Source organism: Vigna unguiculata, chromosome 3 (genome assembly GCF_037176805.1).
Source record: "Vigna unguiculata cultivar grain cowpea cultivar isolate G323 ecotype 2 chromosome 3, ASM3717680v1, whole genome shotgun sequence".
Classification (NCBI taxonomy): Eukaryota; Viridiplantae; Streptophyta; class Magnoliopsida; order Fabales; family Fabaceae; genus Vigna; species Vigna unguiculata.
In genome coordinates, this window is record NC_140794.1 from 56,487,430 (window position 1) to 56,499,924 (window position 12,495).

Below are 12,495 nucleotides of genomic sequence, written 5' to 3' on the forward strand. Positions count from 1 at the left end.
TAATAATAATAACAATAATTATTATTAAAAAGGTATATATTTCTGTTACACAAACCTCACAACTTGGATACATAATTAGGAATAGAAATATTACAGGGAGTAGGAGGCGATCCTTAAGCAGAAACAACCTTTACTATATTTATTGAACAAATTATTTTATTTTTTTTCTCCCTTAATAAAGTTAGATAGCAATTATGAAGAAATGATTCAAAGCTCGTCCTTGAGAAACGAAGAATGTTCCATGGATTTGGAGGAGGAGGTTTTGATTGGATAGGAAGCCTCCATTGCTATGCCACATAGACCTCTCTTGTTCAATACGTCCCTTTGCATTCTGATGTAACCATTTTCTCCCCATTCGGGTCCCCACGAGTTCTTCACTGTCCAATATTTGGTTCCATCTCGAGTTGTTCCATACCCCACAATTGCTACCCCATGATTCAGATCAGTGCCACACAATCCCGTAAATACTCCCTGCACTTAATTATTTCCAACCTATGACCACTTTCTTCTCAAAACTAGATAATTAAGAACCATGTTTTGTGGTAATTAATTATGCTTTAAAACTATTCACAAAAGGTTATCAATTTTTTCATAAACGTAAAAAATAAAATCAGAATTAAGAGTTCACCTCTGCGTAGAACTGGAAGCCAAATCCGCCAGCATCAATCGCTACTGATACAGGTTGATGAGCAACAGCTTTGAGCAATGCAGCTTCATTGTTCACTGGGACAGTTTCATGTCCATCAATTGACACTGCAGGTTTCTTCACCTGTAATATATGATTTTTTTGTTTCATCTTTAAATTCCTAATCAATGAAGTCAAGTAAATTAATATAAAGCACAAGTGCACCTTTGATGCATCACAAGTTCCATCTCTTGCTTCATAAGGGTAATTGCTTTCTGTAGTTATACCATGTTGTTTGATAAAATCAAATGCACTTTCCATTAACCCACCATTGCATCCTTCATTCTCTTTAGTGTCACAATCTATAAGTTCTTGCTCAGACAAGGACACCAGCTTATCTGTTTTAATCTGGTTAATACCTTCAACGGCTGCAACCGTTGAAAAGGCCCAACAACTACCTATAACAACACATTAGAAAACAACAGACATTATTACTTTCATCAAAACAAAGAAAGATTACCAAAGTGGTTTGTTCAATAGAAAAAAACCAAATTATAAATTAGTTTATTACCACATTTGCCTTGATCCTTTACATCAGTGACAGCACCTTTCTTCCTCCAATCCACCGAAGAAGGAACCCTACCAACGTTCTCATACATGAAAGTATCGTTGCCACGTGGCATGCCTCGGAACATTCTGTGGTGACTCACCTTGGAGTTAGCATAGATGGTCATGAATTCATGGTTGGTCATGTCGGCGAACCTGTTCAACTTCAGCTTGTAAGGCTTGTCCATTTTATTCGCATTGTGGATGTTAATCACGTTGGCTTTAAACACGTTGAAGCGCTTCTGCTTCTCACCCAAGCTTCGTGAAACAGTGTGATGGCTTCTCCACCTCTGGTACAAATCCCATATCCCTTGCTCCGATTCTAGCTCCTTCTCGTTGAAATCAAAGCTCTCGGCCATTCCAAGAACAAAACCAAACAATAAAACACCCCAAAGAACCTTTTTCATTTCCATGTTGCTTTGCTTAATATTATATCAATGCAAATGGAAGATGTGAAGAAGAGAGATCGGGGAGATGCTTTATATAGAGAAATGAAAATCAATCTGGCAGAAAAAAGATGAAGTAACTTAAGGGCATCAACAATCAATAACGATGAACATGCAAGGCTGTTACAGTGACATTATAGTTGAATCATTGTTTTTGTACATTTCTTAGATTTTATATAATGGAAGCAAACTCAAGAGATTTATCTTATTGGGGCAAAAATAATTTGGCAGATAAGATCCAAATTTAAAGCCTTTTGGAAAAGTGCTATATATTGTGTGATTGAAGGATCAGATTTGGGTTGCATGCAGTTCACGGTATTACCTTTAATAATAGTGAATGAGGGTGGAAAATGAGAGTATGGGTTGCTTCTGATTTTGAGCCACTGTGGTTGTAGCCTCAAGAGGATGAAAGTGTTAGGTTTTTAAGTAGGGGTATCACCGGAGAGATACAACACGATCTGAGCCTAATCACATGAGGCATTGACACCACTCTCAATCCAAAACTTTAAAACAATGGATTTATGGGTTTTTATTTTTATATAATGTTCTACTTTCTTATCGATGTGAAAGTTAGTCTCACACTTAGATTCCGAAGATTCCGAAGAGAAAGTATGGCAACGGTTTATTAGCTTACGCGATCGCTTGTGAAAGCAGTGCAGTCAGGTATACTTTCCAACTGCATGATTGGTTGCAGTGCATGTGTAGTAACATTGTAAAAGTCCTCAAGTTAGGACAGGAATTCGGTAACTTTTGAAACTATAAAGTCGGTAATATTACTTAACTATTTTATTGATAACATGTATGCTATTTAAATTGTGTGATTCAATTACGAGAATAATTTATGAGAAGTTTTATGTCCCATTCCCATGACGGCATGTGAAAGATTTTTTTGTGATATTCAGTGATTAACATTTGATTCCAACTATACGCGCTTGCTAATTGCTTGATGCAAAGAAATACATTAGCGTAATGCTTTGGTCTCTAACAAATCACTTGAAGAATCAAATCAAAATGGAATGAATTGATGAAGAGGCATTTAATTGGGTTGTAACAATTGTAGGCCATGTTCACGGAGTTTGGTCAACTCGGTGATCATCTATTTTATGAAATGACCACAGATGAGTCGCGTGCCTTAATTTATCAAGACTCACTCTTTCCAGATTCCATTCATTTAACGTAGAGTAACCATATTTTGACACATACATATATTACATGACAACACATTGTAAGAATAAAATAAAGTAAAAAAAGGTAGTATAAAATTATTGTAAAAAAATTTGCATATCAAAATACGTTATTCTTTCATTAATTTTACTTTTACTGGATTATGCATTTTGTGCATAAAATTCAATTTTGTCTAGAGTTAGACTTCTGCAGACCCTGGATAATTAATGACCGTTGTAAAGAGAAAGAAAATCTTAGCACAAGTCGTGTTTTAAAAATTGCACATACATGCCTCCTGAAACGTAATTATATGAAATTGTGGATCGTGCTGCGTGATAAACATTAGTGAGAAAAAGTGTATATTCTGAATAAGTAAATTTTACCAATAAATGTTACTTGAATATTATAATCACATTCTGTAGTAGGAATATTTGAATGGGTGTATAAGTTGGGCTTACTGTTATATATTCAATCAAACTAATCTTTTACTGGATAAGTTTAGATGGGCTAATTAAACTCAAAACATTATAAGGATAACAAACACACACAATATGTTTGATATTTAAAGTTCATATAAACAGATTCTGTTTCTAAATGAAAAGCTAAAATGTTTAGCACTTTACCAGCCTATCATTTTGTTTGTATATGGCTTGTATGATAATTAATTGCTAATTTTAAATATGACATAATAACTTCAATCTTTTAACTAAAATTATAATTACTCAAAGTTGTTGTTTGAAGATGTTTTATTCTCATTCTCTTCTATTTTCGTTTTGTAGCACAAATTTTATTATATACGAGACAAACTTAATAACTAAAATTTAAAATAAAACATTTAAAGTATAAAAAAGTGAAGTTAGATTCTGTATCTAAATAAATTAATTCAACTTCAAGAAGTGCATTGCGAACATTGAAATTTTAAAAAAATATGTTAACTTCTTACGTATTCAGTCGAGTACACAGCCATTAGAACAACCAAGCACCTTGTTTAAGCTCAATGGAAGACGGTGGTCTAAGAGACTGAAGGTCTACTTCTATTCTGCAACGGGTCAGGAGTTAAAAACCCATGTTCTTTACCATGGACCCAATTTCTCATATCGTATAAAATTCTTGAACGATGTATTTTCACTATAGTAAAAGTATTTTTGAAAAGTAAAAATTATATTTCAGAATACCCAATTCCAGAATGAAAGAAAGTGACTGGAACTTTTATAGGATGCAGAAAAAAATTCCTTATATAGCAGTAATTGCTCACAACCCCGGCCTTACAGAAAAACCAACTTCATCTGTTTCTGCATTTCATCAATGACACTTCATGGGGTTGGATGGGAATCACCGGTGCAATAAGGTACTTTTGTGAGTACTACTTGCATATCTAGCACCCACTTTCCAAGATAGCAATGTTAAGCTCAGTACAAGTATTTGCGGTGCGTGCAAAAGTAAAGGTTACACTTTCACAGAATGCCGTCAAAGTACCAATTATTACAGTACCAGAACACACACGTAAGACTGTAGGTAACGTTAAGTTACGAATGAGAACTTGCAATCACAGAATATGGTACCAAGTTACCAGCTAATCGTTCAATTGGCCGTTATCTATACACATCAATGGCAGATGGCTGGTGACTTCTGGACAAATTTTGCCAACTCAACATTTGTATCTAGCAGAAGGGCTTCATACCTTCGTCTCAAATTAGTCCACTCATTTCACTTGAGACCAAGAACCTTTTTGGACAAAATTCTTCATAACTACTTCTCAAAATAAAGAAGAAATTAAATTAACTTCATGACAAATTAAATGTACTTAAACACAGATTATTTAAGGAAATCATATAAGAAACTTTCTACAAATTAACTTATGTATATAAGCTAATTTTAGCTAATAGAAAAAGAAATTCTAAATTGTTTTCCTTATTTTTCTCTCCTAAAAGTTGCTGTCAAGAAGTTCATCCAAATAATCCTTGAGACCAGTTTAAATGAAACTTCGTTAAAAATGGAATATACATGGTTGATAATATACCTTGTATGAACATAAAACAGTAATGACGAATTGAGGCAGTCAATTGAGCCATATCACACACTTCCTTGCAAAGAAATGAAAGGCCATTATTATGTCCAGACACAAACTATCCCATTCTTGTCAGCTGAAGCTAGGGGTTTTCCGATCCCGCTCCACGTACAACACAGAACGGAAGAAGTGTGTTCCTTAAGCGTGCCGACTATATCACCTTTTGAAACTGACCAAATATACACAGATCCATCTGCAGACCCAGCAGCAACGTGATTGTCATCAGGACTAATACAGGAGCGACTCCAGTTAGAAGCAACTCTGTTTCCTGCCGCTTTTAGTGTGCCACAAACTTCAAGAGATCGCACGTCAAACAAATTGTGCATATTGTCCCTTCCACTGGTCAGTACAACATTTCCATTTCGAGAAAGGGATATTGATGTAACCGCAAGTGAATGTGCAGCAACCTCGCTGAGTAGTTTTCCGCTCTGAATGTCCCATAACCGAAGATTACCATCAACATGTCCTGAAAATATGGTCTGACCATCCATGCTGAAAGAGAGAGCATTGCAGTTGCTGTGAAAAATGATTGTGTTAGTGCAGTAACCTTTCATTAGGTCCCAAACTTTTATGGTACGATCATAAGCAGCACTGACAACATAACGACTTGAAATCTTGCTCACATCAACAGCACAAACTTTATCTGTGTGGCCGGTAAGGGTATGACGGACACGGCCTGAGTTGACATCCCATACATACAAGTTGTTTGAGCTGCTTGCAGCAATGACAGATCGATTATCATGGGTGATAGTGAGATCTAATACTGAGCCAAGGCAGCCTTGAAGAGTAGAAGATAAGGATCCGGTATTTGTATCCCACATTTTAACTAACCGATCGTGTCCCCCAGTAATCAATTTACCGGAATTGTACTCAAACAACATGGAAGCACAACCACCTTCATGTGCACGAAGCCTGTATTTACATGTGGAAGGGATGTTTGACTCTAAAAAAAACTCAGCACCTTCTTCACTTTGGCGAACTATACCATCCACCTGCTGCCTTGCAAGTTGCTCTAAGCCACTGGCCTTTAGTTTCTCGACCATGTCTTCGTACAGTGCATTAGCCTAAAGTGGTAGGAACTAAATTATTAATTAGCATATGCACAAAAAATTAGTAAGCATAATCAAGGTTTTGTGAGGATCCTACACATAACAAACTTACACTACTAATGTAACTATCATAGTAATTCTATCCTAAAAGACAAGGCTCAGATTTCAAACTACAAAAAGTTAGTTCAGAAGAACATACAATATTGGCTAAACAATGCTGAATGAGGTAACCAAGCCAGTACCAGAAGCAGGTAAGTATAGGCAGAACTTAGTTCCAATAATCCAAGAATTGTACCAATACTAAATATCTAATTCCAAAAGTTCAAATGGAAAATAAAGAAGATATTGTGTACCTCGTTCAGGCGTTCAGCATCCTTCATCTTTTCCAACATCCAGCGGTCAATCAACATCTTATTTTCAGCTTCAGCTTTATTTGCTTTAGCAGTCATCTGCTGCAGTTGGGCTTTAAGTTCAGTATTCTCACTGACAATCACTTCTAGAGATTTAATCTTTTCTTCCAAGTCTTCCTTTAATTGAGAGCACTCCTCCCTGCGACGTTAATTTAACTCATAATCATTTTCCACGAACATAAAAAAAAAAAAAAAAAAAAGCAGTTACATCGCATAAGAAACATGGCGCAACCTCAATTCGGTCAATTCCTTTTGCAAATCAGCAACTGCATTTTCTTTCTCTTGAACCAACGCTTTTGAAGCTCTGGACTCAGCTACTTCCACAACAAGTTGCTCAGACAACCGAGATTGAGCTTTGTAGCATTGCTGAAGTTCCACTTGAAGATTCTCTGCTTTCTCTTTCCACTCAGAGCCCTTCAAGAACAACCATAGATCCAACACTAACCTCAGTAGAAGCATTCCAATTGCTAAACTGCTAGACACATACCATGATCCGGACAAATATAATACTCAATATCTTCACCCACCCCTAAATTTCCAGTAGTTGTAAAGGGAAGGGGGAAGATTGTCAATTGTCAAAGGCCAATTAATATTAGACAGGGAAAATTGTACACATGAAACTACTCTATTGGAACCGATGATTGAACAAAGTTCTAAAATACAATTAGGGGAAATTGGAAAGCACCACCCCCCAAATTAGATAATTCTTAAGAAGCATGAATATTGTCAAAGCAGTGATAAAGAGGGGACCTGAGAAACAATGGGTCTACAAAGAGCTAGAACAGCGGGGCCATGAGCGGCTTCTTCAAGCAAATGGCGCTTCCGCAGTGCCTTCAAAGCGTGTTTAATAGCTCCACACGCAATTTCTTCTTGCGACTTGCATGTTTTCGCCATTACTAGCACAAAAACAGAATTCAAGCATAAAACTTTTGGGTTCCTGAAAGTTACAATCCAGAGAAAATATAAGCAGAGATTACAATTTAGAATCCGCTATGAAAGTCTAGGATCGAATGGAATAGGGACTTCGAAAAAGATAACAATAAAGTAGAAACCTGAAAATAGGGTCCCATAACAAGAGGCATTTTCTCCAAATCCCTACCATCAAACTTGGGTCTCACAATTCATGAACAGGGCCTGGCTTTTTACACACCCATTTTTACTTATTCATTCCCCATCTTTTTTTCTTTCTTTCCAAACTACCCTCCTAAACACACCCCTTGACTTTCTTCCTCCCAACCCCATATGTATAACTATATAATTTACCGTGACGAAGAGGTTACTAAACACATGCGAAACAGACATTTGGCAAAGCACACAACACAAGCACCATTCAAGAAAAATATCCAAAACTGAGAAATTAAAAACACTTTAAAGCATTTCATCAATTCGTACACTGAACAAGGAAAAATCAAGCAATCAATCAACCAATCAAAAAATAAGATTACAAATTAACCAAAAACGAAAACGAAAGTTTAAAAGTAGCATTGAAACATAATAAAGTTGGTCCAGACCTCGCAATCTGCGTTTAGGAAATCCCCTCTTTCTTTGGAAGCCACCGAAGAGTTCCTCCCTCTCCGTCCGCAGATTGAAGAGTAGGAATATGAAAAATGAAAAAGGGAGAGAATAGGCAAAGAAAAGGCATAGAAGGGAATGGATTTTGGAAGAGACGAAAGAAAACGCTGCAGTAGACTCTCTCCAGATGTGGATGGGGACGAGATAGAAAGAAAAAATACAATGAAAATTATTAGAAATTGTATTTTAAAACATAATTTAATTATATTTTTTATTTTGTTAAAATTTATTTATTTATATATATTTTTAAAATTATCCCTGATGGGTCAGAAAATCAATAGCGGATAAAGGGAATTAATAAAATGAAAACTATTAGAAAGTATATTTTAAAATATATTTTATTTATATTCTTAACTTTATTAAAATTTATTCATTGGTGTATATTTTTTAAATGATCTCATAAAAGGTTAAATGTATAAGAAGGATCCACCTAGTAAATTTATAAAATGTTAAATTATTTCAGAGGTTCTCATCTTTGTAGCGAAATCTCAAGTAGGTTCTCCCATTTTTATTTGACTCAATTGAGTCTCTATTTTTTAAAATTCATTGCAATCGGTTCCTTTCCGTTTGTTGTACAGTGACAGTGCTAATTGTGTGTCACGTGTCAGCACGTGGTTTTTTTATTTTTTTATTTTTTAATTTTTTTTTATAATTTTAAAAAAAAATTGTCACATGTAAATCTGACATTGTACCACGTGGCAGAGACAGTGTGATGTGGTCGTGACAGTGCCACGTGTCACTATTAGATGTCAAAAGTCTCAATGTAGTCCTATTTTGTCTCAATTTGGTCCCAATTTTGTTAAAACTAAATCAATTTCATCCTCTATCAAATTTAAATTTTATATAAATTTTACAATGGTATTTTTATTATAGTTGATATTTTTAACAAAATTAAATTTATTTAAATGTATATTTTGCACTGATATTTATTTAAATTTTATTTTAAATATTTATATATCCATAATTTATAAATAAATGTTAGAGTTGCTTTAAAAATAAAAACTTTCTAAATTCAAATATAAAATTTAAAAAAAAAATTATAACAATTCTAACATTTGTCTATACATTATTAATATATAAATATTTGAAACAATATTTAAATAAAGTTCAATGCAAAATATACATTTAAATAAACTTAATTTTGTTAAAAATATTAATTATAATAAAAATACCATTGTAAATTTATATAAAAATTAAATTTGATATAGGGATGAAATTGATTTAGTTTTAAAAAAATTGGGACCAAATTAAGAAAAATAACAAATGCGGACTACATTGAGACTTTTGACATCCAATAGTGACATGTGGCACTGCCACTGCCACATCACATTGTCTATGCCACGTGACACAAAGTCAGATTGACACGTGACAATTTTTTTTAAAATTATAAAAAAAATTAAAAATTAAAAAAAAAATTAAAAAAACCACGTGCTGACACGTGACACACAATTAACACTGTTACTAGACAACTAACGAAAAGAAACCGATTGCAACGAATTTTCAAAAATAGAGACTCAATTGAGTCAAATAAAAATGAGAGACCTACTTGATATTTCACTACAAAAATGGGGACTTCTGAAATGATTTAACATTATAAAATTGACCTTATCGAGTATTGATTATCTAATTTGAAATAATTGTTTAAAATTAGATGATAATATGGTCAGATGATAATATTTTTTGTACAATCCTCTTGTTATTAAGTTTATTACATTTTTATAGATGAACAAATATAAGTATAAGTATTTTGTTCATTATTAAAGTTAATGAACAAAAATTTATACTAAAAGTTGAGTTTAACATTCATGTAGTCAGGATCATTAACAATTTTATAATAATGAAAAGAAAAAGTTAAATATATTTGTATTATGAATTATAATATAAAATTAGAATTATTTTTTCTGAAATTTTTATTTTGTTTGATTCTATTTTTATTATCTTTATGGTTAAATTACTCTTTTTGTCTCTCTATTTGTCATGAAATTTCAGATTGGTCCTCAAGTTTTTCGTTGTTTCAATTGGGTCTTCATTTTCTTAAAAATGACTCAATTTGATTCTTACTGTTAGTTTGACCAGACAATATTAAAGTCAACGCCACATGTCAATTTCTGATTTTTTTAAAATTTTTTAAATTTTTTACAAGTGTCACTTCATAGTTGTTCCACGTGTCAAAATTGTTAATTTTTTACATGTGACACAATGTGAAGTGACACGTGTAAAAAATTTAAAAAATTTAAAAAATTCAAAAAAATTCAAAAATTCAAAAAATTCAAAAAATTCAAAAATTTTCAAAAAAAACATAAATTGACACGTGGCGTTGACTTTAACACTGTCTGGTTAAAGTTAACAGTAAAGACCAAATTGAGTCTTTTTTAAGAAAATGATGACCAAATTGAGACAACGAAAAAACTTGAAAACCAAACTGAAATTTTATGACAAATAGAGAAATCGAAAGAGTAATTTAACCTATCTTTATTTTAGAAAGTAATGAATATAGGTTTTTTAATCAACAACTTTAAATTTTGTTTGATGTCACAATCTAATGTATTTTTGTCCACCAGCCAATAATTGATTTTTTGAAATGATTTTTTTTTTTTAAACGTAGACCAGATTCTTCTTCTGTTGGGTTTTGAAGTTTCTTCTTCAAAATGGGGTTTTAAAGTTTATTCTTCAAAACGAAACTAATAAGTTTCTCCACCTCCATTTCTTGTGAGAACACACATTCATGAAATGAAGACAACAAAAAATTGTCACCCCCATTTTCATTTCCATCTTCAAAAAGATATTAAGCGTGTTCACACAACAATGACACATGCAACCCGATTCAACGGTGTTTATTGGTTTAATTATATATTGTTCTGATCCGATCTAAACCTATCTTATAGTCATTGTTAGGAACAATTATTGTATTTTAGAGGTACATTGCATTCGTAAGGTATTGTCCGTTTTGGAGCAGTATAGAATTCCGTCACGGTTTTGTCTTTAAAAGACGTCTCGGAGCATAGAGGGAGGTATAAGTATTTAAATTACGCCTGACCTTGACTCCTAAGTGATATAAGACTTATTGGGTGTACCGGAATATATATAAATTCATATAAATATAAAAAAATGTTAAATTTTTTGTTGTCTTTGTTTTTGTCAAGAAGTGTTAAATTGGTCCTATAGTTTTTTTTTTTTTTGTCTTAATTTGGTTCTGGTTTTTTTTAGAAATGATTCATTTTTGTTTTTGCCATTAGTTTGACCAAACATTGTCACGTGTCAATTTGTGACTTTTTGAATTTTTTAAATTTTTTATATATATGTCACCTTACAGTTATATCACGTGTAAAAAAAATATTAATTTAGTCCCTATATTTGTTTTTAGTTTCAATTTTTTAAAAATTGAGCAATATTATTCTTCCTTAAATTGAAACTCAATTTACTTTTTGTATAAATTTTATGTTGATATTTTTACTAAAAATAACATTTCTTAAAATATAAATATTTTTAAACAAACTTTAAAATCTATACAAAATATTTAGGACTACTCACATGGGTGAATTGATATGGAGTTAATACTTGAATCTTGTGAATTTTACTATTTCACTTATTAATTTTAATTTGTTCATGTATTTTTGGTTGCATGATTTGTGTTTCATATATATTTTAAAGTTTGTTTAAAAATATTTTTACAAATACTTAATAAAAATGTCAATTTTAGTAAAAATATCAACTAAAATCTATATAAATTGAGTATCAATGTAAAAAGGAACAATGTTGCTCAATCTTTACAAAAATTGAGACTAAATTGAAACTAAAAACTAATATAGGGACTAAATTGAGACTTTTTGACACGTGACACAACTATAAAGTGATATGTGTGAAAAAAAAGTAAAAATAAAAAATAAAAATCCAAAAAACCACAATTTGACACGTGACATTGACTTTAACATCGATTGGTCAAAATTAAGTGCAAAAATCAAATTAAATCATTTTCAAAAAAATCAAAATCAAATTGAGTCAAGAAAGAAAAAACTAGAAGACTAATTTGAGACAAAAAAAAATAGTTTAAAAAAAAAAAAAGAAGAAGTTGGGGCCAAAGCCCAACACTTTGGTTCGTACTTGCTTGGCACACAAACAACAAATGATCCAAGTAAGTTAAAATCAATTTCCTCAATTTTTGACAAAATTATATTTTTCCTTTTTCTTTTCGTTATTATGATTTATAATTAATTTTAGTACCATGAAAATAAAATTGTGGTCTTGCCTAAATGGTTCCGTCAAGTAAATGTGACTTTTTTTTTAATTTAAATGAGATTTTTGTTGATTTTCTTATCTTGAGTTATTGTAGGTTATGGATCTTGCAAGTTCCCAAGTCTGACAATTTGAAGGAGGAGGAAACAAACAAACAACGTAAATGATTATAAATGCACGTAGAGTACTCATTTAATATATATATATATATATATATATATATATATATATATATATATATATATATATATATATATATATAATTAATTAATTTTTCTAACCTAATATATAAGATTAGCAAAAATTAGTTGAAAATATTAAG

At 32.0% G+C, this 12,495-nt stretch overlaps 2 protein-coding genes across 7 annotated transcripts; both read right to left on the reverse strand.

The window, feature by feature from the left end:
• On the reverse strand, positions 1-1,690 carry LOC114175246 (vignain-like). The gene is made up of 4 exons (XM_028060017.2): positions 1,197-1,690; positions 851-1,083; positions 629-769; positions 1-471 (listed from the first exon to the last, which is right to left on the reverse strand). The coding sequence occupies exons 1-4, from the start codon at positions 1,642-1,644 to the stop codon at positions 208-210; spliced, it is 1,086 nt and encodes a 361-aa protein (XP_027915818.1). The 5' UTR covers positions 1,645-1,690; the 3' UTR covers positions 1-207.
• Positions 1,691-4,028: 2,338 nt separating this feature from the next.
• Positions 4,029-8,093, reverse strand: LOC114178449 (Transducin/WD40 repeat-like superfamily protein). 6 transcript variants are annotated; one of them, XM_085671685.1, is made up of 6 exons: positions 7,880-8,093; positions 7,119-7,305; positions 6,601-6,782; positions 6,312-6,507; positions 4,862-5,973; positions 4,029-4,590 (listed from the first exon to the last, which is right to left on the reverse strand). In XM_085671685.1, exons 2-5 carry the CDS (start codon positions 7,260-7,262, stop codon positions 4,951-4,953), a joined length of 1,545 nt encoding a protein of 514 aa, XP_085527811.1. In that variant the 5' UTR covers positions 7,263-7,305; positions 7,880-8,093; the 3' UTR covers positions 4,029-4,590; positions 4,862-4,950. The 6 variants fall into 6 exon arrangements, with proteins under 6 accessions (XP_085527811.1, XP_085527809.1, XP_027920166.1 ...); XM_085671683.1 differs by having other exon boundaries at positions 4,029-4,593; XM_028064365.2 differs by having other exon boundaries at positions 4,029-4,593; positions 7,119-7,264; positions 7,880-8,092.
• Between the last annotated feature and the right edge of the window lie 4,402 nt (positions 8,094-12,495).

Bases quoted from the DNA above. Each gene is read 5' to 3' on its own strand.
- LOC114178449 (XM_085671685.1), bottom strand. From the start codon at position 7,262: ATGGCGAAAACATGCAAGTCGCAAGAAGAAATTGCGTGTGGAGCTATT. The intron at 6,783-7,118 runs GTCCCCTCTTTA...TTGTTCTTGAAG, and splicing joins GTAGACCCATTGTTTCTCAG to GGCTCTGAGTGGAAAGAGAA. The intron at 6,508-6,600 runs GTTGCGCCATGT...TTAACGTCGCAG, and splicing joins AAGGAATTGACCGAATTGAG to GGAGGAGTGCTCTCAATTAA.
- LOC114175246 (XM_028060017.2), bottom strand. From the start codon at position 1,644: ATGGAAATGAAAAAGGTTCTTTGGGGTGTTTTATTGTTTGGTTTTGTT. The intron at 1,084-1,196 runs GTAATAAACTAA...GTGTTGTTATAG, and splicing joins AAAGGATCAAGGCAAATGTG to GTAGTTGTTGGGCCTTTTCA. The intron at 770-850 runs GTGCACTTGTGC...CATATATTACAG, and splicing joins GAACTTGTGATGCATCAAAG to GTGAAGAAACCTGCAGTGTC.